The 27,878-nt window shown below is 41.7% G+C and overlaps 2 protein-coding genes and 1 long non-coding RNA gene across 4 annotated transcripts; 1 reads left to right on the forward strand and 2 right to left on the reverse strand.

Annotated features, from left to right (window-relative positions):
- Positions 1 to 898: 898 nt before the first annotated feature.
- Positions 899 to 21,480, reverse strand: klhl24a (kelch-like family member 24a). Of its 2 annotated transcripts, XM_035169540.2 has the most exons (8): positions 21,173 to 21,478; positions 19,287 to 19,405; positions 18,355 to 19,199; positions 16,563 to 16,747; positions 12,969 to 13,087; positions 6,811 to 6,999; positions 4,513 to 4,701; positions 899 to 4,390 (listed from the first exon to the last, which is right to left on the reverse strand). In XM_035169540.2, the coding sequence occupies exons 2-8, from the start codon at positions 19,359 to 19,361 to the stop codon at positions 4,190 to 4,192; spliced, it is 1,803 nt and encodes a 600-aa protein (XP_035025431.2). In that variant the 5' UTR covers positions 19,362 to 19,405; positions 21,173 to 21,478; the 3' UTR covers positions 899 to 4,189. The 2 variants fall into 2 exon arrangements, with proteins under 2 accessions (XP_035025431.2, XP_047197859.1); XM_047341903.1 differs by lacking the exons at positions 899 to 4,390; positions 4,513 to 4,701 and adding an exon at positions 5,343 to 5,885 and having other exon boundaries at positions 21,173 to 21,480.
- On the forward strand, positions 20,131 to 25,810 carry LOC118117362. The gene is made up of 4 exons (XR_004697785.2): positions 20,131 to 20,324; positions 23,348 to 23,465; positions 24,163 to 24,224; positions 25,643 to 25,810. It is a non-coding gene; the product is annotated as an uncharacterized LOC118117362 (long non-coding RNA).
- Positions 23,848 to 27,844, reverse strand: LOC118117361 (probable G-protein coupled receptor 148). Its single transcript, XM_035169543.2, has 2 exons — positions 27,295 to 27,844; positions 23,848 to 26,498 (listed from the first exon to the last, which is right to left on the reverse strand). The coding sequence occupies exon 2, from the start codon at positions 26,411 to 26,413 to the stop codon at positions 25,469 to 25,471; it is 945 nt and encodes a 314-aa protein (XP_035025434.1). The 5' UTR covers positions 26,414 to 26,498; positions 27,295 to 27,844; the 3' UTR covers positions 23,848 to 25,468.
- Between the last annotated feature and the right edge of the window lie 34 nt (positions 27,845 to 27,878).

A 27,878-nucleotide genomic window follows, 5' to 3' on the forward strand; every position in this document is an offset into this window, starting at 1 on the left:
TGGGTGGGGCCATTGCAAAATCCTGTGTCCGTCATTTTTGTTTTTGAAATGGAGAGCCAATAAGAAGCCTCAAACACACTTCTCCCTGCTTTGTAATTAGCATTTTGTGCAACTAGTTAGTACTTTTTGCTTCAGTAGTTACACTAGTAAGGTCAAAAACCTGTCACTAGTGTGACTAGTGAGCATTTTTTACTTCCACTAGTTCTACTAGTAAGGTCGAAACAGTAATGACATCTAAAATGCCCACTAGTCACATTAGTGACAGAAAAAAGTGTCACTTGAGAGTTTTTGTCTTACTAGTGCAGCAAAATGCCGAACTAGTCAAGGAAACTTTTTGTGCGATATCAAGGATATCTAATAAATGCTCAAATGTCTTTCCATAACTGTGCACATTCAATCAAGCTGCACCACATTTCACATGTTCATATATATCAGTCCCTCCTGTCAGAACTTTTTTACTAATACTGTAAAATGCCCTATCTCACAATGTTCAAGAGTCAAAATGGCATCCGTTCTGTTGTTTTAGTTTGCTAACAAACAAACTAACCAAGTGGACAGAGGTGAAAACATAACCACATTGGCGGAGGTAATTAAAAACTTTCTAGCCTCTACATTCTGCTCACCTAATATATATATTTATCATTTCTATATAATAATACCTTTTTAGATTATTCAACTCTTAAACCATTTTTACAAATGACACAGGACACAAATGTTGGTAAAGACAGAAAAACTTTATTTATGGTTCTCTTACACAACTCAAACATTACATTTCAACACACTGCAGGATATAAAAATCAAAGCTTTCCCACAGTTAGACAAAAAGCATCTGAGGAAAAGGTGATAGTAAAAGTTTATACCAAAATGATCCAATTGAATTCCCAACCAAGCATCAACAAAGTCCCCATTGGGATTCAATCAAATACACTTTGGCTTAAATCTGCATCCTGACTAAAATCCATCTATCACTTTTAGCACTCTGCTCTGTTTAATTTAAGGCATGCCATTAGCACGTGGGAGTGAAAATACCTCAGCAACACACAGACCCAGAATTCACCACAGAAAATCAATAAACATTAACGAAATCTTATCAAAAAGCATAAACAATTCATGAAAGTCTCTACACAGTGAATAATGAAATCCACATTACAGGACAGTGTCACGTTCTGCATCAAATACTCAGTGAAATCACAGACGCACACACACTCAAACTCTCTCTCTCTCTCTCTCTCTCACTGTTTTTGAACTCCATCTCTTTTGCGTTACCACTTCCTCACCCCTCAGCCTCCTCTTGTTGGCCTCCTGTGTAACCCTCAGGATGTCAGGATGTCTGCGGGCCTGGGGATGTTTTGTTTCAGTGTGTACTATAGTTGATGGCCTGACACAGCACTCATCCTTCTCAGAAAATGCCTTAAACTAAAATCCCCCACCCCCTGTATTCTGTCACTGTGACTGACAGACGGAAGCAAACCCCCTACCTGTCACTATAAAAGGTCAAGTTTAAACTCTCTTACTCACTCATGGCATTGTTCGCCTGCAGCTAACTTTGTTGTTTTGTTATTCTGTTGAGCTATGACAGGTGGCGGCCAACAGGAGGAGCTGACAGGCCCCGATTCTTACGTCACATGAAGGCAAAGAACATTTACTGATACAGTAAAAAAAAAAAATTAAAAGGTAATCATCATCATCATATAATTCTACATTTAACAGGATTCTGTCAAAGTGCACAATTGGGGCTCTTAGTTTCAGAAAAAAACACAATATGTAACCAAGAAAGATACACATTTAAATACAGGTTAAACAACGAAACCAAAACAATTTAAAATAAAGTTATGTTCACAGCAATATCTCTACTCTATCAACACCAAATGTTGTAAAAGGTGACTTTTACTGACCATAAGCCACTCCATTGACAAGCCTTCTCATTCAGAACTCTGAATTCCCCCCCGTGAGGTATAGCACTGCTACACACGGCACCTCAGCTGACCAGTAACACATATCAACACTTACACACCTGGAGGTCTCTATGGTTACCTGTAGGTGTACAGGTGAGGGGTGCCAGCATCAGAGTTCACTGGAACTCCTTGACAAACGTCCAACACATCAAGACTGAGTCATAAAAGTCACACGCAGACATATATACGTACATGCAGAACAAATCATAGACTGTATATAAAGATGGAAGACACTTCCCCCCTCTATCCAGACAAGAAGCTAAAATTTGATACAAACGCTGAGCCAGAGTCTGGGTCCGTCCTGTCTATGTGTTTGATGTGCACTTTGACTTTTTAGTTTGGTCCATATCCCATCCACTAACAAGGAGGAGACAGAGTATGTGACCTATACTGCAGCCACTCACTGGGTGGCGATCGAGATGCTTTGGCTTCGCTTTTGGGGAGCCGTCATGTCGTCCATCTTTACATTCAGCCTATGTAACAAACACGCTGCTTAATCTAAACAGTCTTTGAGTTTGATCTACAAAGGCTTCTCACATCTACAAAACCACACACAAGCCCAGTGCACCAATCAACGAACGTTGATAGACACACTAAAGTTACAGATAATACAACAAACATCCAATTATAAAAAAAGTCAAAGTAATGTATAACTTAAAAAATAAAGAAACGAAAATGAGTGTAATAAGAATAATGATAAAAAATAAAGTTAAAAAAGTAGATATCAATGTGAGATGGTGACACAGCTGGAGCAGGGCAATGGGAAACACACAGGATGTGAAACTAGGCGATAAGCGCAGGGATGTGAGAGACAAAAGGAAACAAGTGGGCAGTGCTAACAATGGCTGTGTTCCAATATGATGGTACAGCCTCCGTTCTTTATCTCTTCTCTTAAGCCTGGGTAAGAGCAACTTGTATTTATGACGAGTGATACTGCTGGCGAGCAGCTGGCTGACTGTTCACCACATTTTCAACACGTCATTTTTAGTATCACGGAAAAGAGATAAAAATTGAGGACAGTACTTTTTTGAACAATCTTTACCAGTGCTGTGATGTGCTGTACTGAGTGCACACATCTGCATTGAGTGCAGTGGTCACAAGGTCAGATGTTTGACCTGACTCCATCTTTCTGTCATAATTTTTGCTTCTGCAGGCAGATCGCTCTCGGCTTTGTATGTTGTTTTTTTTAACTGTCACTACAAGGCACTGTTTTTGTTCATTAGCACTATCTGTGATCGCTTTAGCTCGTCAGGTACCCAGAACTCAAGGTGAGGTAACTTTGCACAGTAATAAAAGCACATTGTTGTGAAGTTCACTGTTAAACGGATTACCTGCTCATAATGAGTATCACACTAGAATCACAAATAATTAATTAAAAAAAAATAATAACCCCCATAATGTTATTAGTTTTAGCTCTTTTGGTTATATTGGCAAAACGTTTCCTGTATGAAACATAAGATCTACATCCTCTGCACTTACCATAATTCATTTTTTAAAGAATGTTTGCAAATATTGTGAGAAAACATTCTGAACTATCATAAGCTTAAGTTTTAAACCATATGCAAAGGGCTTCTTCAGCAAATAGGGGTGAGATGTAAACAAAAGACTTGTGCACTGCATTTAGGTCACAATGGGCTATGGGTAGTATGTGAAACTTAAGTTTATAAAATCTTATTACAATATCTTACTACTAACCTGTGTTCCAAAGTTAAGAACGAATCTCCATAATTACATTTTTATTTATACTGTCATAATCTTTTTTTTTTTTTTTGAGAATTCAACAAGTTCTCATGTTTTTCCTGGATTTCTGCAATCAGATTAATAACATAAATCATGACCAGGTTCCTTTAATCATGTAATACGTGATCCATTTCTCCCCAACCTTGTGCAGTTACTACTAATGCAAGACAAATCTGCCATGTTGACCTAATTCCACTTTATCTCAAGTTCCAGGCAGGTCATTAACATTACCAACCTCTAAGCATTTTCACAGAAGGGCTATTATAACTATGGTGCACAACAATGAAAGATTTACTGCACCACATCGACAACTGCTACATGATGCTGTGAAAAATAATATTAGCTGAAAGGTGTGATAAAATATGCCTGTTGTAAAAAAAAAAAGTAGGATGCTGTACATGGGGTAAGCGTGAAGAACATGAATTTCAAAGAGTTAAAGTTGTACAGTTTGTGCTCTCACGTGAGCGTGAGTGTGTCGGTGTGTTTATTCATGGTCATTTCTTATGATACTTGTCATTGTAGCGGTGGATGGTGACACAGCCATGGTAAGAGATTGGCCGTGGCATGGCGGCCACTCCTGTGATGATGCCTGACGATGGGTCGTAACACAAGATGGTGTCTGTAGCTTCACCACTTTCCCCTCTGCCGCCAAGGATGAAGATCTTACCATTGCACACTGACATGCCGCAGCTCTCCTGCAGGGAGAGAGACAGAAATTAAAGGTTGTAGGCTGGCAGTGTACAAACCCCTGGATTCTTGCAGGCATGGTCTAACAGTTTGTTCATTAGGTGCTCTGTATTTCCATCTAATCTATTACCTGTTTGTTAAAGGTTTGAACCACATGCATCCAGTAGTCCTCTATGGGGTCATAGCAGTATATGGACTTGGTGAGACCACCGGACACATAGATCAGGTTGTTGAGGGACACTGCCGTGATGCAGCGCTTGGCGATGGGGATGTTAGCCCGTAGTAACCAAGAATTTTCCTCTGGATCATAGCACTGAACCTGTGACATACAGTTACATATAATATTAATAAAGACTCATATCAATCTTGGAGAGGTTAAGATGAGGGTGACGTTCCCTCATCCAGAAGATATGTTAGAGAGACGAGCAGAGATTGTCTTCAAGGCCGTGTGCTTATTTAGTTTGAAAGAAGGGTATAATTATGTGTTATCTGTGAAGCAGTGATATGAGAAGCCATGCAAGTGGATAATTGGACCCAATAAAGGGGTGTACACAGCAAAGAGAAGGGGCCCCAGGATTGAGCCTTGGGGCACCCCTGTGGGGAGAGGATGGGACCCTATGTCTGTTCATGCCATGACACATTAAAGAAATGAAAATAACTTTAAATAATCTATTAATGCTTATTTTTTTGTACAATGAGTTATTAAAGGTTCAGTGTGTAGAATTAAGTGACATCTAGTGGAGGAGTTGCATGTTGCAGCTGGATACCCCTCACCTCACCCTGCCCTTTCAAACATGAAAGAGAACCCGTGGTAGCCTTCAGTTGTCATAAAAACTCAAAAGGCTTTTAGTTTGTCCAGTCTGGGCTTCTGTAAAAAAAACATGGCGGCCTCCGTAGAGAGGACCCTCTCCTGATGTAAATATATAGTATTTAAATATAAAGGGCCAATTTTAGGGTAAATAAAACAACAATTCGTACAATTCAGATGAAACACACAAGTGAAAACATCACTAGGATTATTTTAGATTAAATTTCTGCCAATAGATCTCTTTCACCTAAATCTTACACACTGAACCTTTCATGCTTTCTAACTATTACACTTTTGGTCATTCCTAATATTCTCACCACTTCTCTTTCAAATAGCCTCTTTTCGAACAGTTTTGTCTGACTGCAGCTGATGTGAACAACACGTGCTGAGGATCTCTCTTCAGCAGTAAACAATCTTTGGAATCAATGTTATTGGTTGGCCCTGTAAGGAGACTTCAGAGATAAGAGGCTCAAAGAAAGTGGAGCCACCATGAACTCTATTGCCTTAAGGCAGTCAGCCATGCAGCAAGACAAACTTTTATCAAACTGTCTCTCTGCCTGTGGCTGTGCAGTCTCTAGCCTGCAGCGGCCCAAACAAAAACACATCAGCTATTCTACAGAGGAGAAAAAAATTCATGTACCAAAGTTGAGTGTCGCCGAATGCCACTTTCTTCCTGTTTACAACCAGCATCACGGCTGTTAAGTCAAAACACAATAGGGATAATCCAGAGTAGTTTGTCATGCTCTGATCACAGGGGTTATCTAAACACAGTATTTATACAGTGGCAGATTTTAGCATGACAAATGATCTAATCTATAAATTCCTTTTATTGCCAAACTCCAAAATGTTAATCTTAATGACTGTTATGTGTTTCTTTCAATTAAAAAAATGGGTGATTTTGCCTTTTCAAAGCAGATTAGTGTCATCTCATGGAGTAAATAGTTTTCTGTCAGTGACTGATGCGAATTTAAACTTGTGATACAGCAAAATAAAAAAATTGGCATTCAGATAATGACCAGGATATAATGAATTCAGAAAAACATTCTTCAGGCTATGGATTTTATCACATCAGCTATCGTACAGCTATGTCATTGGCTATCAATCAGTGATGTTCAACAGGAAAAGATGCCATTCCTGTTTTTCTACTGACGCTCATATCGCCCCAGTCTCCATTAACAAGCTAAAACAAGTTCAGCAATCTAATCTTGGCTACTCAGGAAGCTTTATTTCATCAAGGAAATAAATAATTCTCCAGAACTGCTAGCTTGGCTTACTTTGTTTTTTTTTAGTGCAAGTAGGAAGAACACAAGTTATATATCCAATAATTTTTAATTTAAAAGATATATATCATGTGAGTGTATGAGTTAGATCAGACATGCACATATTGTATGAGGGCAAGAAAAAACACCAGAATCAATTACATGAACAAGAAACAAAAATCGTTGAGATTTTGTTCAGACAACCCTGTAGTTTGTCTACTTTTATGTTTTTTTTCACATCCCTTGTGTCTTCAAGGTATAATAACTGAATACAGGTTATCTGACACAAAAAGCACCTTGTCTGTTATAACTATGTGCTACAAGTGTGTGGTTGGGGCAGCAGCAAACATCTGTTTCCCACCTTGTCTGAGCAAGTTTCGTCATCGGGCCCTCCTCCAATGACAAAGAGCTTGCCGGCACAGCTGGCCACCGCAGGAGAGCTCACCCCCTCTTTCATTGGTGCCACCTCTGTCCAGCGGTTAGAGAAGGAGTCATAGCACTCCACACTGCTCAGGCGGCTCTGGCCATCATAGCCTCCCACGGCATAGACCTGAGGACAAAGACACAGACATACTTCTATTAGAGGAAGGGCTGTAATTGCCAGATTAAAACATCTGATGTGTGTCCCGTTGAGCATTCGAAAAATTAGTTGTGTTTACTTGAGATAAAAACATGTTGTGCACTCTATGCGCACATAAGCACACTCACATTAATAGATATACAAAAGATGTTTGTATTCGAGCTGACTAGTTCATAAATACAATACTCTCTACGTCAGCACTTAACAAACCAGTCCGTCTGGTGCAGTAGAAAGATGACGTACTGCTTCTCAAGAACTACCATTATTTTATTACTTGTTCCTCTTACACCTCTAAACACTGCCTTGCATACCTGCAGGCACTGATGTATTTGCATACCCTGAACTTTGCCACGTTGGCCGGGCTATCTAATGGATTTTCTATGCCGCAATGTCCGTAATCGGGGAAAACGTCGTGCTCGGCTCACACACAAAGGACAATGCCTGGCAGATTTGTGATGGGCTTTTTTCTCTTGAGCTCAGGTTTCCGAAAAAATTACTGAAAATTATCAATCAATCAATCAAACTTATTTGTATAGCCCATATTCACAAATCACAATTTGTCTCATAGGACTTTAACAAGGTGTGACATCCTCTGCCCATAACCCTCAACAAGAGTAAGGGGGGAAAAAAGGGGAAAAAGAACGTAGAAACCTCAGAGAGAGCCATATGTGAGGGATCCCTCTCCCAGGACGGACAAATTATGGCCCAAGGTGCACTGTAGTACAATTCAACATAATATTATCAGTGATATCAAGGCAAGCCACATTTTTTAGAAATCTAAGATGTTCTATGTTTTTTTGAATTTGGTAATAAAATGGTGATAAAATGTCATTTCAGAAACGTCACTCACATCTAAAGCATCGCAAACTGGAGAATTGTGTTGGCCAAAGATATGCACTCTAATAAGTGCCCCGTGGTTATGCATACTACCCTCCTGGAGCGCCAGGAATGTCACAATGAGAAAGAAGTGGGAACAAGAGGCACGAAGAGAAGAGATCATACAGGAGATCACGTGTTAATGGGCAGAATTGCTGGTTTCAATCATAACACTGCTCATCAACAGGTTTGTCTTATGCAACAGATCACCTTCAGGCTGTTCCTGTCTTTCCACAAAATGTGAAGCATAAACAAATGTAGAGGAGAGATGAGAGGGGGGAGGGGGGCGGAGAAATGAGAGACAAACAAAGACAGAGACAGTTGGAGGGAGGGAGGAAGGGAGGAAGGAGGAACAAAAAGACAGAAGTGGCACATGGATATTTGCACTCAACACCTGGACTCACTGAAAGCACTACCGCCTTTTTTAACTGAAAAAGTGATACAGGGGAAAAACACCTTCATGAACTTGTTGACTTACATCTCAGACTGTGGTTCCAAAGCTGTGTTAGTTGTGTGTGTCTACGTGTGTTTTCAGTGACAACAACACAGCAATCTTACCCACATTTGGTGGAGGAAATTCACAGGATAAGACTATGGGAACAGGGATCAGCTGATATTAGTACTGTGTGTGTGTGTGTGTGTGTGTGTGTGTGTGTGAGCGTGAGCGCGCGCGTGTGCGTGTGTGTGTGTTTTCAGTGACAACAACACAGCAATCTTACCCACATTTGGTGGAGGAAATTCACAGGATAAGACTATGGGAACAGGGATCAGCTGATATTAGTTGTGTGTGTGTGTGTGTGTGTGCGCGCGCGTGCGTGTGTGTGTGTGTGTGGATTAAACTGATAACAAATTATGAATGAGATGTATTGAAGAATAATTGAGATGTAAGAGAGATAAGAAGAGTATGTTGGCATGTTGGTATGTTAACGAGTCAAGAATGAAGTGCTTACAAAGATATTTAGCTCCACCAAGGAGGTTAGGATTTCAACCCTGTCTTTTGAGTTGTGTGGATCATCCAAAGTAATGGGGACTACAAAATGTTCCATTCTGCATTCTTCCTCGCATCTTGTGTCAATTGATCCTTTAATGCTCCTCTGAGGTTATCCCTGCACTAACTTGTTTGAATACACTGGTAGTAGGGAGGAGGGGGTTGGGGGGGGGCACTAGATCAGTTTTCTTTTTGGCCTCACCACTCAACACACACTACGATAAAACACTGCACGTGGTACTAATACACCATGAAAGTGTTAATCAGTATAGGAGCATTTCACATTAGCTCGATGCTGGAAGCACATGCTCGGTATCAAACCGAAATATGTGGCCGTCACATAAACACTGAGCCGAGCAAGTTTCATGACTCTCTGCAGACTGACACTCAACAAGCAAATGCATGGCTAATTTTATGAGCACGTTTAAACACTGACCGTAGTTAAATGATTAACAGTTTCCTTAGCATCCTGGCAACAGAGAAGGGAGAAGTAGAAACACAAGAGACTGAGTGACTTCAGGGGACGGAGCACAGAGCAAAAGAGAGCGGGACAGAGAGAGAGAGACAAAGAGACAAAGAGAGAGCGAGACAGAGTGAAACATTATGATAGATGAGAACAGCCGTTACCAGAGGAGAGGGAAACAAGTGGTGACCTATTTTTGCTTTTACTCTATGGAAACAAGACCAGTTCAACAGGACATCACAGAACGTAGGACACAGAGAAGTGTGTGTTCTTGTGCTTATACACTTATATTCTTACACCCACTGTCCAGGTTTAGACTTAGCAGGTTACGACAAGGAGTAAATCAATCAATGCAGTTAATCAAAAGGTCAGCACAAAGTACACTGTGGTGAGCGTGCAGGCATACATTATAGAGGCTTGTTTACAACACATGCTGCTTGAGAAACAGTGTTGCACTTCAAAAAGGGGGAAATTACAGACGGAAAGAGGAAATGACAGGCTCCAAATTCCGGAGGAGGAGATGGAGGAAACTGAATTCTGAAGGAAAATTATCCTAAAGAGATACTGTAGTTTTGTTTTAATAAAATGGGCCAAATATAACCTGGAATGAAACAATAACAAGAAAAATTCACTGGAAAGAAGAAACAAGAGAAAATGAAATACCGCGGACAACAGGGTTCTGAAGGACAATGCCCAAACAATGAGGACAAAACAGAAGAGGAAACCACATGTGGTCACAAGAGCATCTCCTGGGATTTAACATCACCACAGAATGCAGTTTTCCACAAACAATAGGATGTGTGTGTATGTGAATATATATATATGGTGAAAGGACTATATACTGTATATATCACTGCTTGTTTATTTCCTCCCGTTTATTACCTGGTTTATTATTTACCACCTCCACCAAGGAGGTTATCTTTTGTTTGTTCGTCTGTAATTTAGCAGCACTGGACGGATTTCCATGAAACTTGGTGGAAGGATGTGTTGGGGATGAACCCAATGACATTTGGTGTGGATTCAGAAAACAGGACGAAGCCATGATTTTTCTTTTACTTTTTTTAAGGGTTTGGATATTTTCACTGACTTTCCAGGGAATGATTCAGGGATCTTGATAAATTAAAGAATCAGGCATGTTTCAGTAACTGATATCTATAAGTGTGTACAATTTGGTGCAGCTTGATTAACTTTAAGGGGACTCCCGGGCCTTGGCAGAGGTATTCTAGTGTTTTGTGTGACGTTTGTAATGACACCATTTGGAGGCCTTGGACTTGAGTATAAAAATACAATATGTGTTTATGGAACAACTGACCAAAAACATCTACTTTGCCATCTTATTTCATGATCAAATCCTTTCAGCGTGGGAGTTCAGCCAGTTGCAGTTCATGAAGTTTCAACTTGGCTTCCTCTATAGTGAAGTTGAATGGCAGCAGCCGAGTCAGTCAGACTTGTTTTCACCATACATTGATACATGACTCACTTTGGAGTTAATTACTGACTTTTATAGCCCAAGTGTGGCAGCTGATTTCCTCACTGTTGTGGAAAACCAGTGTCTAGTTTGATCGCTGATTATGTGTTTGTTGTTTCGGTGGTGAGGCAACAAAGCATTTTGGGTGTTGCTTGAAAGCCACAGAAAATCCAGTGAGGGTTGGCTTCAAGTAGATATCCAAAAACAAAAAAGTGGTATGTTTGTCCTCCTGAGTCAAGACCTTTCTGACCAAGAAAATACAGCACTATTGAAGCCCATAGCTTACCAGGAATCCCTGTATGTACACAAGCGTGATCACTTGTATACATGATGACTAAACTTGGCTGCGAGTGGTATGTGTCATCTCTATGGTGCTGTGCCTGCTTTAACCAAGACAATCACTGGCCTCTCCTCTTTCACGCAACACTAATAACAGATAATTACACTTGGGGAACTTTTAGTGAAGTAAACATGCTTTTGTATCACAAGGGGTCCACATTTGTTTTGCATCATGATGGTCGTTAGAATATGCTACGAATGCAAATGTTACGCAATAAAGACAAACCTGACTGTCTAGTTGAGGAATATTTTAAAATGTGGCAACGAACATTTTATAGGAATATCGTTATTTATAGTTATTCTTCCCTGTGTGCAGCATTACACTGGGACATGGGCAGCCTCGAACTGTTTACATTTACAGAGTATGCGTGCTAAATTACGCCGGTGCATGCACACCCGCTGTGTGTTTACAGACCTATCAGGAGTTACAATCGCTATGTACCAGGCTTAAGTGATTGAGCAGAGACACACGAAGCACGATACAGTTCTTTACTTGGTAAAGTATGAGGTGCTGGCACACATCCATTTAACTCCCACTGCCCTCGAACAAGAATGTCCACCTCGGTGCTGCAAACTGGAAATAGTACTGCTCGGAAATATAAACAGTGATCGAGGATTAACGATCAAGTCATGTCTAGACATTAACCTAACTAACATTTCAGTGTCAGATCCTGGTGTATCGTAAATATACAGGGGGACAAGGGTTATATGTGATTGAAATAGTTATGAAAACAATACAAATTTCTACGAGACGTACAATGGGAATTTAAAGAATTACAAATGATGGTTGATTTCAAAAGCGATGGTGGATTTCACCCATTCAAGTAGCATTTCACATGATATATGAAAGACATTTTAGTTTTCAACCAAAACTGAAATCATGAGGCTCTTGGCAGAAAGCTAGTGGCATGAAGCCTTGTTATGGGGGTGCTGACTGTTGTGTCACTGCAGTCTGCCTGTACATAGACAATCCAAGAATTTTAGGGGCTTCTCACAAGATTGTCATTGCTGTGGCATGACCTAATCAGCTGTTCTCGGGGCCCCAGGTAACTGCCTTTGCCTACCTGGTTGCAATGCTGGCAAATAAAGGCAAACTTCCTTCTCCCTGATGAATCTGCTCCTATGTGTCCAGGATGATACACGGATGAGTTGGCACCAGTGGGTTAGAAAAAAACCCTGGGGCCACAAACAAATCCACACTAAAATAAAATGTCATTCCTCATTAGAGTGTGCCCTCATCAAGCAACATAAGAGATGTACTTTAAGCAGGAAGGAGGCTGTAGTCAAATTTGACTGGGATTCTGCGGCTGAGTAACTAATCTGAAACTAGATCCTTAATCTCAATCATCACTGTAAAGCCTTTGGTATTTTTCAGGAGAAATTCCTTTGAGCGTGCAGGTAAGAGAATGTCAACAGTGGGCTGACGCATATGATTGTGAAAGGTATGACTTGAAAGAAAGGCTCCAAGGAAAATTCCAGTCCAGCAGAACAGATCATTTTCTCAAAGTGTAAATCACAGCCCCCTTTGCACTTCACCTGTGATAAGTAAACACCAGGTAATAAAGAGAATATGAAACACTCCAATTTTATATTTCTGAAAGTAACATGATCACTTTGTCGTCTTCTTTCCAGAGAGGAGCAACTATATGAGGTAAATGAAAAATGTTACCATGATTCCTTTTGGGTATGCGAGAGGGCAGAAAATTGTATGCAGTTCCTGCATCAGATGCAATCTGTTCTGTGGTGGGGGTTGTCATTCCCCCTAAAGCAGAGGCATAGATCTTGGGATTCCCTCCAGTCCTTACCTTGCCCAGAAGGACACACATCTTGTGTCTCCAGCGGCCTTTGTTAAGAGAAGCCACTCTGATCCAGAGGTTGAGCTGCGAGTTGTACATCCACACATCCCTGCCGTTGATACGACCACCTAAAAACACCAAAAAACACAAAGATGGCACACAACTGTCAATATTTGAGATTTGAGCTCAGTTTGAATAGACAGGGTTACGCAAAAACTACAGGTCAGATTAGAATTGGTGGAATGAGGCAGTACGAGTCAGGGAAGAACCTACTCAATGTTCATGTGGATCTGAATAAATGGGGAGACCCAGGAATTTAGTTTCACTTGACATGTTGAGATAGGGCATCAGCCTTGGCGGAGGCACCCCTCTAGTTCTTTTGTCTGATCTATTTAATTTTTTCTTATCTATTTTCTCTTTGTAATGCCATTTGATTATCATTAAGGCACACCCCTATACCCTTATTTGGCAAGTTAAGTTTTCTTTCTTTGTTTTTTATACCCAGTTGGTCTTGGTGGACAGCCAGCTTTGGATTGTGTGTTTACATCTCTCTCTCTCTCACACACACGCACGTTTCATGTCGTAGGCACAGGTGTCACCAATCAAAATAACCATCAGACACCATCATTCATAGCATAATCAGGATCTTTGGCAGTGAACAGATCTAGAGCATAATTAAATTTACTACATTATGGCCGAGTACCTGCTCTGTTGTCTCAGGACAAACAGAGCGTGCTATGAGAAGTTCTAAAGAAAAACAACAGGACATGTTTTTTTCACAAGCCCGGACACGCGCACCCTTCTAGCTAAATAACCCCCCCCCACCACCACTCCATGGCCATCACCAAGCACACACCTGTCTGTTGATCCAGCTCTGAACCGCAGAAAAAAACCTGCCAGTATACAACACAAGTAACAGCCGAAAGGAAAAATGTAGGTCAACTGGGGAAACGTTATCACTCCAACAATATTTTTATGAACAAGGTTTATTGCCTCAGGGCTCTTTAAACTGGTAGCAGTTATCTGATGGCTTTTGTCCAACAAGAAATTCTGGAGAAGTATACTTCTGAGCATGGGTGTAGCATGGGTACACAACTCGAGCACACGAACAGAAAGGTCAGTGACAATCTGTGTTATTTCACACCAGGACTTAAATTGATCACATGGTGGTGATATCTCGTAATGAGATACAGATACCTGATTGTCTCCTGAAACTAAAATAACACAAAATGTCAGTCCGTGACATTTTGCTGGGATAGAGACACAAATGTGGGTGGTTCTGTGCAGCAATGAAAGACATAAAGAAAACCTGCCAGTGTAAACAAAAGGTGTCTAGACATCGTTTCCATTCACATGCAAACAAAGTGTTCTTTCCCTCATACTGTAAGACAGTTGACAGATATCCAAAAAAAAACAAAAAACACCTCCGTGTCTACCAACATCTGTTTTGTGTGTGTGTGTGTGTGTGTGTGTGTGTGTGGTGGGGGGGTTAATATAAGTTAATTAATGTTCAGTCGTCTTAAATTACACAGTAGAACACAGACTCGAGGAGGCAAGAGAAGGAAGTTTGTCGCTAAGTGTGTGCGCTCAGTAATCTGCTGGGAAGTGAAAGAGGCAGACAGTCTGCTGCCCTTGAGGCTTCTGTTTGCAGAGATTTGCATAAGGAAACTGTTTGATGGAAGATGTACAGCTTCAAAGACCAATTTGTGGACGTAGACAGCTTGTTAGTAGACAGGTTTTTTTCTCAACAACTTAAACTTCCGCTCAGATGGGGAGGACCATAGCTGCTAATCAATGTTCTTTAGGACCACTTTGCATTGACTTTGGGAGGCCCCGCTGTAATTTGTGTGACAGCTTTTCTGAAAATTACACATAACCTTTTGTAACATGCAGTTTTGTTGCTCGTGCTAATGATCTGGCTCAGTGTGTCAAGAGAATTCCTGACGTTCATGCAGGCAGCGAGAATACGTGTCAGAGTCTGAGTACATGTGTTTCACTACTCATGAGCTGATAACACATTGTACAAAAGTACTCTAAGTCCTACAGTGGTGTCACACAGCAGAGAGACATTTATTTCACATCGGTACATATTTCATCTTGTGGGATCAGATCATAACTGAGATCCTGCTGACTGTAATCTCAAGCACTCCTGGACTCAAAGGCATTTCCGTGGTTAATCCAGTAAACACACTCTGGATATAACAAAGTGGCTCAGTGAAGTGTTATGGATGAAAAGTCAGCAGTGGCCAAAGACGCTGTCCAGAAGAAAAAGGCTTTAGAAGATTTCTATACCCAACTGAGCCACATCCTTCTTTAGCACCACAGCTAACTGCAGCTGTGCTAAAGGCCAGAGGATCTGCCAGGTATTTGCACCAGTTCCCACTGCGAGGAGAGGGGCGGACAGACAGACAGGAAGCATGGAGGCATGTGTGGGGATATAACAAGATCAAAATTGAGCTGAGAAAATGTTTTTTATGCAGATTAAATGCAGACAGGGCAGGCAAAGAAGGAAACTGGGACAATGAAGATGATAAAGTAGTAGTGAGCCTGTATGTGTTAGACAGAGAGATGTGGAGGGAGGGGTATGTTGACTTTTCCAGGCAGTGCTTGCAGGCAGACTGATAGCACACGCTTGAGGACTGTGAGTCACTGAGCACAGTGAGAGCACATGAAAAAGCATTGCACACTCTCCGCTGAGGGAAGGAACATTCTTTTTCACCTATATGCTCATCCACCCTCCCTATACATTTCAACTTTCTTCAAGTAGTGTCATGCAGTTTATATGAAGCATGTCTGAGCATGAGCAGTCCAATCAGGCACATTTTGAACTCAATGTAAGGTGATCTCCCATGCTCTCGATCCAACAACCTGACAAAACTGCCTCTTGTGCACAGCACAAATTCAAAACAATGTTGGAGTTGGCAACTACCATTACCCTGACCTCATTTGTTAAAATGAGTGATGTAATAATAATAATGTTTTGTTCAGTTTAGGTGTTGTTTTTTTTACTGAAGGCACAAGTTCTAGAAATGCCATGGCTTTGCCAAGAGGCCCTGTGACCTAGTTTTACACCACAGCATATGGGCTGAAGGCTCAAACTGAAAACCGTCGTTGGGTTTTGGCACAAAGAGGATCCTAGAAAGCTGCTGAATAGATGTAAAAGGTTGTGAGCTTGATGATTGGCCAACAGGAAGGGCAGAGGACTGAGCGAGCCAATGACGGTCGCTCTAAGTGCGGAGCCTGGAGAGTGCATCCAGATGTTGCTCTCATATTTTCCGTCATCTCAAACTCAACATGGCTGTAAAGCTAACACAGGGCAGAGAGCCACCAAGGCCTTTCCTGCCACTCCACAGTGAGTTCAAATGGCGTGTGAAGCACAGACACACACTGACCACGGCCCTTCAGTGGAATTGTTTTTGGGATATAAAGCAATTAATACTTAGGGAAACTGGACTTTATGACAACAAAGAATATCAGATTGTAAGCACAAAAGAAGTAGGTGCATAGCAATGGGTACCAGGGGTTGAACATCAGAGTTAAGTTTCTGTTTTGTTTGTTTCAAGCCTTGTTATTGAATTTATTTGTGACAAATGTGGAACTTACCGGACACCAGAATATCGTTGCGGAGGGCACAGACAGCGTACTCTGACTTGGTAAACTCAGGGAGTTTGGCCAGTGACTTCCACTCTCCTGTGACTGGATCATAGCATTCAGTGTACGGCAGGTTGAAGCCTCCTATCCTCTCGCAGCCACCCACCACCACGATCACCTCAGAGAAGCCGGTCGACCTGTACAGATGAAAGGGGGGGGGTGAGGAGGTTGGACAGAGGAATAGAAACACAGTCCCGTCACTATACAGTATTTTGTATTTTTCTTTTGTATTTGTATTCAGGGTGATGTTTTGTGTCTTGCCATGTACCGTACTGTATTCTTTTGTGTGTCATACACCAGCGAGAGATACATATTTATTAAATCTTGAATCTTTAAAAGGGGCCGTGTGATGTGACACAAAACAGACTTGGGAGCTCAATTTCCATGATCACAATTCTTTCCTATTTGGCTGCTAGTCACATGCCGAGAGTATGACCACATTTCCTACAGGCAGCTAATCAACTGCAGCTTCATTCTGAAACACCGACACCACATAGAGGCTACAAGCTGCTTATCGGTCTATAACTCCCACACATACAGTGAAAATAAGGTCCCACTCATTGACAGTTTATATATATTTATATGCATGCGTTTACTGTCTAGCCCAGGAGCGATTCAGCTTTATCTGTGTGCTCACGTTATGTGTGTGCGAGTGATTAATTAGATTCTCCGGGCTTCCCATGAGAAGAGAGAAGCACAGGTGTGGACTGAGAAAGAAGAGAATCAGGCATCTGTTTTGAGCAGGAGAGGTTTGGGCCCTCGGGGCAAACAAAGCCGACAGTGCGGGAACTGAGCTTGCTGAACTGAACAGATCACACAATAAACCTGAAATACACGGCACACATCCTTGATATATGACAATTGGCACCGGCTCCACTTTAACCCTTGCAGCAGGTCCAACACACAAAGGCAGCTGTGCGACCGGTTGTTGCCCTGGCACAGCAGGCGACCAGATGGTGTATTTTGTCTCTCATTCATAGCGTTTCAGTCAGCGGCAACCTTTGTTCGTTATCAAATATCACATTGTAACAGCCAACTGGGCTCTCTACAAACAAAAAAACATAAAAGACCACACTCTATAGTAGAGTGTGCAGTGTACAGAACTGGATTAATAGCTACATTAGGTACAAAAGCATCTTTCTTTGTTAATTGTATTTTCACCATTTCCAAATTACCCAAAACATATTTTCTGCATTATGTTTCGTAAAGATACGTTTTCATATCAGAGAGCAGATTCACCGACAATAATGTAGAACTGATAAACTTGTCTGACTGATATATCAGACAAATCAGCATAGTTGAGTCTTGTTATCGTGGCAGCACATGATAACAAGACTCAACTCTTCATCTCGTTTTTTGTTCCAGCGAACCTGTCTGTGTACGAACATACCCTGCCTCCCTCATTATAATTCCCATTTAAATAAAGGGCTACAAAACAAAACATTCAATGACACATTTGTTTGTTCAGCACAATAATTCTCTCTCTCTCTCTCTCTCTCTCTCTCTCTAACACACACACACACACACACACTCGCACAAAGACTTACAACAACAGTGGCAGAAGGAGCACAAAGTTCATGCGCAATCATTCATGTGACCTCATCGAGCATACACTTTACGCATTTAGTCACACTAACAAGTAATGGAATCAACACAGAACAAAGATTTATGATAGATAACAATCTAGAACAGCTGATCTTCCCTCTGGCTTACTCGTAAACTAGTAAAGCGACATTTCAGTTACCTGCGTGGACAAGTTCTGGGTGACATCATCTCATTTCCTAGCACATGGTAGCGTCTGGCCTCATGGAGGAGCTGGTAGCACTCTGGAGCGTTCTGGATAAGCTGATCTCCCTCTACCGTCTGGACAAAATAGTTGGGGTGCATAAGCGGCAGGCGCACATGGTGCAGCAGGGCCTTCAGCATGGGCTTCCTGTGCTCCACGCTGTGGTACACCCATCGCATCACGGCCTCGAACACGACCTCCTCCTTACCGATGGACAGCTCATCGCTGGCAATGTGCTCTTCCAGCTCCTCTCTGCGCAGGTCGAGGAACTCCTCGTGCTGAGCTACCTCTGAGAAGTTGGCCAGGGCATAACTGCGGCAGCGGCTGGCCAACTGCTTCAGGGCATGAGCATCTGCGAATTGCTGGATGCCCAGGCAGTTGCACGGGTCCAACTGGTCCTCCAGGAACTTTGCACAGGCATCGCGCAGTGTGGCGATCTGGAAGAGGCTGGAGGTCTCGAAGAGGAACTGGACATTCTCAGTGGTGATCTTGGCGCGGCCAGTATATACATAGGTGAGGAAGGAGTCCATCGCCTCGGCCAGGATGCCATTGATCTCCACCAGCATCTCGCGGCTCTCGCGGTGATCATTGCAGAACATGGCTCTGAAGTAGGAGGAGCATGCGGAGAGCACAGCACGATGGCAGGGGAACTCGCGGCCCTGCACGCTGATGACCACATCAGTGAACAGGCGGCAGTCGCGGAACTCGTTGAACACCTGCAGGATGCCGTCTGAGTGGGATGCGCCGGAGCAGAAGTCCAAGACATCGTGGCTGGCTAGAGTCTTGGAATCAACCTCAAAGACCTGAAGAAACAACAACATGTATAAAGATTAGCAAATATATGTGACTTAAACGACAGAAGGCGATAGAAATCTTTTATTTCACAGCACCTTGCGTTTGACAGCTGGTGAATCTCTGATCCCTGGCTCCTCCCTGATCATCCTTCTGCCCAGAATCAACACCATGGCTGCCAACTTCAACGTAGACCTTCTCTCAACCTTAAGATGACCTGAGGGCGAAGAAAGAAAATACAGTACATGCTTCCATAAAATATCACTTCACATGATCGACTTCGAATGTTGTTGTAGAGAACAGCCAGTAAACGTCACACATTTATAAATGCTAATCGGATCATCGTAAATCAAATTGAAAACATTCATTGCATGAAAACAAAGCTCTCATGGAACAATAACAAAAAGCATGGGTACAAAAGTTGGAGAAGACATGAGTCCCACAAACTATTTTTCTGCTGCCTGTGGGGGGTGTTGCAAAAATGACTAAGAAAACCGTTTCAAGGAATGAAATCTGAGCTGCACAGAAAAACTGTGGGACACTTCCTACAGCTTATCGCTGCTGGGGAACAGTCGTGCCTCGGATGACAATGGGACGGAAGATGGTTGAGGAGACACAGGCGGGAGAGAGGCTGAGCAGCGGTTGGCCTACATGTCAGTCAGGTTTGTTTTGAAGAAGCGTGGGGGCAGGGAAGCTATTAGGCACTACATAATAAGCGGTTGAAAAACAAGTGCCAAGTTGAAGCACAAGTGCCAAGTTGAAGCCACTGATAACCTTCAGTGACGCTTCCCATGGAGATTTTACACCATCTGTTTGTTTAAAAGGAGTTTCTTATAGCAACCAACCAAGGTCCTCCCATGAATTACAGAGAAGAAATGTGTGCATGTTTCAGGACATATTATTCTCCAGTTCTTGCAAACATTCGATCAAAACATTAAAAATCTCTTATCTATGGCCACGCTGCCTGTGGTATAGTTGGCAGCAGGTTTGGCCTTTGATCCTGTAAGGTTATTTTTAATACTGACTCAGACTGTTCATGTGCTTTAATTGCCAGCAGCAGCAGCAGCTCGTCGAAGTCATGTTAGACAAAAGGACAGGTTCAGCCAGTGGTGTCGGACGCATCAGAGATTTACTTTGTGAGTAATATTCACCGAGGAGGACTCAAGAATACAAAACAAATAAGGCAGAGTGACGTTGAGCTGATTGTTTTGTGTCATGCTTTAACTCTGTTGTGATGTGCTGTTACACAGGTTAAAAATAGTTACATAGTTAAAGCTTCAAATGGACACAACAAAATAACACAACATATAATGATAATAATAATAGTAATAATAATAATGATTTAATTGTGTCATTTATTTTGTATTTTATTGTGTGCTGTTGTACACAAAAATTCACAAAAATAATATAATAATAATATCATATATGTGACTTTAGCGCATTATTAAAGTGTTGATTAGATTGTGTCATTCATGTTTTAACTGTCTTATTGTGCGCTGTTATACAAGTTAAAACAAACAAAGTTCTACTGAAACTGACAAAGACTTACAGCAAACATTATACAACATTTTTGCAGATTATTTTATTACTAGCCTGTTTTATTTTTGCTCCCATTGTAGAGCACTTTGGGATGTGAAAAGTGAAAAATCAAACTTGTGTAATGGTGATGATAATAATAATAATAATAATAATAATAATAATGTTATTATTGCCATTTTAAAAACATCATAGCTTTTAAATGTCATTTTAAGTATGAGTTATATACAGTTAAGTATTCTATAATAATATATAAGTATAAGTACGCAGGAGGTAACCACACTGTGAGCTTGTGTTTATCAGACAAAGGAGACTTGCCTCTTGCTGACCGTTAACCCTTAACAACAACAGGGACTGAACTCTCTGACTCACAAATTCAAACAGCACGAAGTGACCGTAGATTCACAAACTTTAACTACGTACTTTACTGCGAATAAAAAGTGTTTACCTTGAGCAGAAGTTTCCTCTTGACGCGTCTTCCTCAGTCACAAGTGAAGGATGAAGAAAAAACCACAACAAAAAGTCTGGGGGGGGGAAAAAAATCTAATGTCTCCTGTAAAGTTTGACCAGTGTCTTTGACAGCGCTCGAGCAGTCATGAGAAACACATTGTGCGGTTGCACGGCGGAGACATTTTGACTTTCAGCCGGCGACAGCAGCATAAGACCTCGAATAACTAACTGTAAACACTGAGGCCATTTATACTTGTCAGGAGGAAAAACACATCCAGCCCTCTGCTGCGACCCAGCTGCGCGGCCGCGATGCATCATGGGTAACGGAGTTCGAACGAGAGCGCCGCCTGTTAGTTTCGCTCATTCAGGAACTACACTACCCAGATGCTTGGGGTTCTCCACGTGGCTCTCCTTTGTTTGCAAACAAACTGAAGTTTAGGCGGAGGAAAAAGTTTTCATAACAAGAAGTGACAGCGGTTAAACAACACAACGCGAAAATAAAACCACTATGTACACGACAGTTTATACAACAATAATAAACTATAACGACTGGAAAACGTCACTGAATTCAGTTTTAGATGATTATAAAATACATGTTTTAATTAACACGGCTTTCCCAAGTTTTTATATAGACAATCACTATATGTCTCTATATAGAAAACCTTCTACTATGAATGTATATAAGCGACACAAATAAGTTTAATGTGAGTGTGAGGTCATGTGAGAACAGGATGAAACGCAGTGTGTTGTTCAGGTGAGGAGACAGGAGGAGCTTAGCTGAGAGAAAGCATGTCACAACTTCTTTACCCTGTTGCAAAATGTTTCTCAGAGCTCCCAGCCGAGTTCCCTGGAATGGTCCACAACACTGAACAATGACCCGGGTTACGCTGTTTGGAAGCACGTGGTGATAGTACAGGAGGAGGGGGATCTGTGCCACTCACACTCACACACACACACACTTCACTCACTGACAGCTACATGCACAACAGGGAAAATGTGTGCGCACACATCCATGATCGAGAGAGAGAGGATGATCAGGAACACACAGGGCTGTTATTGCATTGTATTTTAGGACACAGTGAGCTACTGTAAACATGTTCTTATCCATCAATCAATCACTTATCTGTAAAGCACATTTCATACAGAGATCAAGATAAGATGAGATAAGATAAGAAGTCCTTTATTAGTCCCGCATTTGGGAAATGTGCAATGTTACAGCAGCAGAAGACATCACATAAATAGCACACAGTACCTGGGTGAAGGAATATAAAGACATAGAAATATACAACAATATATAGAAAAAATATAAATGTGATTACACCGGTATATACAGTGTAGAGAAATATATATTATGTGTCAGAATATGTACAGTAAATGGATTGAGCATAATGGTTTATATTGCACAGAATTTCTTTTACAAATGAGTATAGTACAGTGAATATTGCACAGTTGGGAAGTGTTAAGTGACAGTCAATAGTGGTGGTGCATGTAGTTTTACTTGGAGCAGAGCTGGTTGTAAAGTCTTACTGCTGCAGGAAGAGACGGCCTGCGATACCTCTCCTTCAGGTGCCAATTTCAGTTGAATAAAGAGCAAAGTCAACGCTGGTCTTTCTGTGGCTTACTTCAACACCTGCAGAGAGACACACAAACACATTTAGAGATGTGAGAGTGAGCACATAGGAAAAGGGAATATCGTTGTTTTATACCGTCTGCTGAGTTCATATTATCTCATCCTAAACACTCACTGGGTTACATGCTGCCTTCTCCTTGAGGCTACGTCCCAGTAATTCATCAGAATACATGGGATCTATATATTATATATTATATTACAGCTGTTTGTTCCGGAGAGAAGGACCACAGTGACTAAATGCTCCCTCACCTGATACTTTGAGGAGACGCGTGCTTGATGACCTGAGGGATCTGGCTGGGCTGTAGTCATGAGCAGGTCAGAAATGTATCTGGGAGCCAAACCATTTAGGGCCTTACAATACTTTAAAATCACTTCTATAATCAACCAGCAGCCAGGAAGGGTTTTCACTGTTCAATGTTCTATTGTTTAGCTCCACTTGCCACTCTGGCTGCAGCATCCTTGATGAGCTAGAACCTGTTTATTGTTATTTGGTAAGATCTGTAAAAAGTGCATTACTTTAATCTTACCTCTTTGGTCAAACAGGTGCAGTGAACGGACTTTCGACAACACCAGCTGTAATCAACAACAACTGGAACATCCTCAATTTGAGACACTGGACAATACATCAGCAGCCAAACCAAAATGAGGAAATAGAGAAAAGGTGAGGAACTTTTGCGCAAACTGCAAAATTAATGATGTTGTTTTGGCCTCCGGGAACCTGGCTGAGCAAGTTCCCCAGAACTAAATGGTGTAATTAGAGACGACCGTGAGGAAGATTAGCCTCATTGGCAAGAGCAAACATTTCCACAGAGATCAGGCAAATCAGTCAGAACAATACAGAAATAAATCTGATGTGTATTGTTATTATTACCTCCGCCAAGGGGGTTATGTTTTCACCACTATTCATATGTTGGCTAGCAGGATTACACACACACACACACACAACAACAACTTGGTGGAAGGATCATGGGACTATGGGTGAAGAAAAAACTAATTACATTTTGGCATTGATGCAGACAAACGGGCAGTTACAAGAATTCTTTCTTTTTTATCATTTTTCTTTAATACTGAATTAATTGTCAGTAGTTATAATTAGACAGTTTACAATGAGCAGTGAGGCCAGCATTTGATGTTTTTAACATTACAAAAGGGTTGAATAACAAACCCCACAGTTCCCAAAATGTTCATTCTATTTCCTTATGTTTTTCATTATTATTACAGTACTGTGGACATTTTAACAAATTCTCAGTAGCAGTTGTTTGTACATCTGCTCCACCTGCAGATGTAAAAATGAACTGAGGGTTGGGGGACATAGGAACTCGGAGCAAGGCAACACACTTCTCTTGTGTTTGCTGTAGGAAAGAGCAGTGACGCAGCCCAGTGGACAGAAGAATGCGTTGACCTGTTGCACCAGTTACAGGTGAGTCCGAGACGCAGAGAGACATCAGTCCTTTCAGCCCTGGTGACTCACATTCACCACATTCACCACACCTTCCAAAATAAGGGAAGTCCCTCCTTCCTCTCCGTCACTTGCCAAATCAATTAAACATTTGCCAATGATGGAGATCCCCTTTTAGAACACGAGGCTTTTAAAGTAAGTGGAGTTAAGTGCTTTGTTAATGCAGCAATATAACTGAGGCTGAGTGGCTTTAACATGACATAATGATGGAATACATATTTGGTTTGTACAATTACCTCCGCCAAGGAGGTTGTGCTTTCGCCTGCGTATGTTTGTTTGTCGGCAGGATTATGCAAAAACTACTCAAACAATTTCCATGATATTTTGTGGAGGGTTGACCCGAGGAAGGAGCCATTCAATTTTGGGGTGGATTCAGATCAGGACTTTTTTCCCCCACTTACTTTAACATCGTGAGATATAGGACATTTTTTTTACATTTTCCTTGATTTCTCAGAGTATTATTAATAGATCTTGTTATTAGGACACTGGTGAATGTGTGTAATTTGGTGCAGATCCAAGATAGAAATCTGAATGTAGTGAGTTTAAATGTGGTTTCATGAGGGGACTGTTGGGCCTTGATGGAGGTTTGTGCTCTGCTGAGTGACACTGGTGTATTTTTAAAAAACTAGCACGCAATATCAACTTATTTGTATTTGGCCCAACACAGCAGTAAAAGAAGTGCCAATCACAAACAAAAAGATTCATGACTCTTAAACACACGATAGTTAAATATTTAGTTGGCAGGGATGTCGATTTACTGATGCACGTTTCACTGGAGACATTATATGTATTATCTAAAACAAAAGAAAGACAAGAATGACAACTAATAACTTTATAATGACAATAACTGGGAAAGGCAACAACGAGGTCATGTTGAGAATTATTGAGAATTACGAACTTGAAATGACCTGAAGATGAGTTTATTAGTATTTATTCTATAATTGCATTTAAATAACTTGTGGTTATTAGTCACTACTTTTAAGTTTGACTGTTTTAGGTAAACAAAATAATGAATAAGATGAAATTTAGGCTAGTCAGAAAACGTTAGGGTGGTGGGGCCATACTGAGAAATGCTGGGTAATGTCTTTGCAGGTATATCTTTGTTTGTGGGAGGGATACTTTGAAAACATGTAAAATACAGATATCACAAGTAATGCCATTGTAAAAGTGATAACAGTCCTGATGAGTCATTCATGATGCTGAGTTCAGGCTGAGTCCCTGTGTCGATGCAGCAGCTGCATCAGAGTGTCCGAGATCTCCCTGTACCTCAGCCCATAGAGGTACGGAGCAAACGCTCTGGGCAGCAACATGAAAACACACATGTTGACTGTGCTGATCCACACACGAACATCTTGACTAATGTCCTTCCTCTGGAACAGGAAGAGCTCCAGGATGAAGACAAAGCCGGGGGCGAAGTAGAGCAGGAGCAGAACCCCGTGGGCCAGCAGGGTGACCCGCGCCCTGGAGAAGCGGCTCTGCCAGATGCCATGGGTCCTTGTTACCATGTAGAGTCGAATGTAGCAGTAAAAAATGAGCAAAGCACAGAAGAGCGCGGCAACGAAGAAGTAGATGTGGATCGCTACCACGTTCTGGACCTGAATGAGGCCAAGAGAGATGAGGACTAGACAAACAGCCAACTCCTCATGGGAATTCCCCCTCCCCACCTCCATCATGATCACCAGGGTGAATGGGTACACGGCTGCCAGAACCCACACCCCCACCAGTATGCGGTGGGTGCGGGCAGGAGGAAGAAAGTCATGGTAGCGGAGAGGCCAGCGGACAGCAGCGTAGGTGTCCACCACCATGAGGGTGATGGTGAGGACGGTGCAGCAGTAGGCGGTGACGGTGACGGCTGTGAACAGCCCACACACGACCCCGGGGACCTGAGCACTCACAGCGTTGCAGATCATAATGGCCAGGTTGAGGATGAGGAAGAGCGTGTCTGCCATCAGGGTGTTGGCCACCAGCAGGTAGCGTGTCTCCCGCCTCAAGGCACGGGACAGGAAGATGCATGCCAGGAGGACAGGGTTGGCCAGCAAGGTGGCCAGGGTGACGACTGTGGTGGGGATGAAAAAAAACTCCATGTGCCACCTCCGCAGACTGTCCACCCACTCCTGGGTGAGGTTGGCCACCAGTACTGATGATGTCATTTTGTCTCTCGGATTCGGAGAGACACAGATGCACTCACACAGAGGTGTGATTTACGATGTGTTGATTACTTCCTCCTGCAGCTTCCTGTGAATGAAAAAAACAAATTAATATCAGGAACTGAAACTGCTTAAAAATGTAATATCTGCTTCATTGTTACTTTTAAAATTAACACCACAGTTTTGCCACTTAATTAAGTGCGTCAGTGAAAACACAAGGAGGCTGTTCTTTGAGATAACCCATGTGCTGTGCAATCAATCAATTGATCAAACATCCACATGAGGAAGATTAACAGCAGTAATTACATTGTGAATTATGGTCTTTAAACAATCACTCTGTTCTCATACATGTCATCGTGATGTATTGCAGTGTGAGCAAACCTGGAGCATATACATTTTCCATGCACTGCACCGATATTAAAATATGTTCAGTTCGCACGACTACTTAATGTTTCTGCCAAAATTCAAATATGATCAGCCCACACTCGTGGACTCTGCCCCTTTGGTGAAATATTTCACAAATTCAAACAAATTCAAATGAAGCTGAAGTTGTAAATAATTAACTTAAAGTATGAAACATTAGAAAATATCCATTTAATATACTGCATAAAAACATTAGAACTGATGAAACTAACTTTTAATCAAATCCAAAAACATAACTTCACCTACACTTTAAGGTGGGGTGTCAGTATTTAAATGCATAGAATTATGATTTTAGGGAGAATAGTACAAACGTGTTAATATTGCTTCCATCTCCTCACATGCTTGTGAATACTCAAAAACTTAAAGACACAACAACGACTCAATCACTCGGTTCTATACAAACTTTGCACATACGCACTTATCGACAAATTATTGATCGGCCAAAGGTGAGTTTTTCTTACCCGACGTCCAGAACAGAAAACGCTCTCTTCTGATGCACATCCATCGAGCTTAGCACTCCTACAAATCAATGGATGCTTGGTACGACTCGTCATGTCCCCCGCTCTTATCTGATGCACTCTCTGTTGACTCATACAGATAACATGAGGTGGGAGAAAGCTGCGGCCACTTCGCCGTAACATAGTAACAGGGTGGAGCTTTTCATCCTCTTCACTGCTCCGAGTGTTGCTGAATTTTCTAATTTTCTACCCGAGCTGTGAAAACCATCTAAATGAAAATGGTTAGCTTGAAGTTTCTCTCTTTAGCAGTCAAGTCACTGACATTCCTTCAGTTTAGGAAGAGTCCAAAAACTTCTTGATGGAGCAAAGAAGAGAGAAATGTTTAAACTGACGGTTATAACATCGTCCATAAAGTCCTCATCTGACGGCCCGACCACTGCATCTCACGTCTGTATGAGGTCACTTAAATAAAGACCTTTCAACTCCAAACCAGAGGGTTCCCTCAGTCGGATCCATCTCTAACAATAGTTCATTGAGAAGAGAAGACGCAGCATCGTGTTTCCGTGTGTGTTTTAGATAAGAATATT

Source organism: Hippoglossus stenolepis, chromosome 11 (assembly GCF_022539355.2).
Source record: "Hippoglossus stenolepis isolate QCI-W04-F060 chromosome 11, HSTE1.2, whole genome shotgun sequence".
Taxonomy (NCBI): domain Eukaryota; kingdom Metazoa; phylum Chordata; class Actinopteri; order Pleuronectiformes; family Pleuronectidae; genus Hippoglossus; species Hippoglossus stenolepis.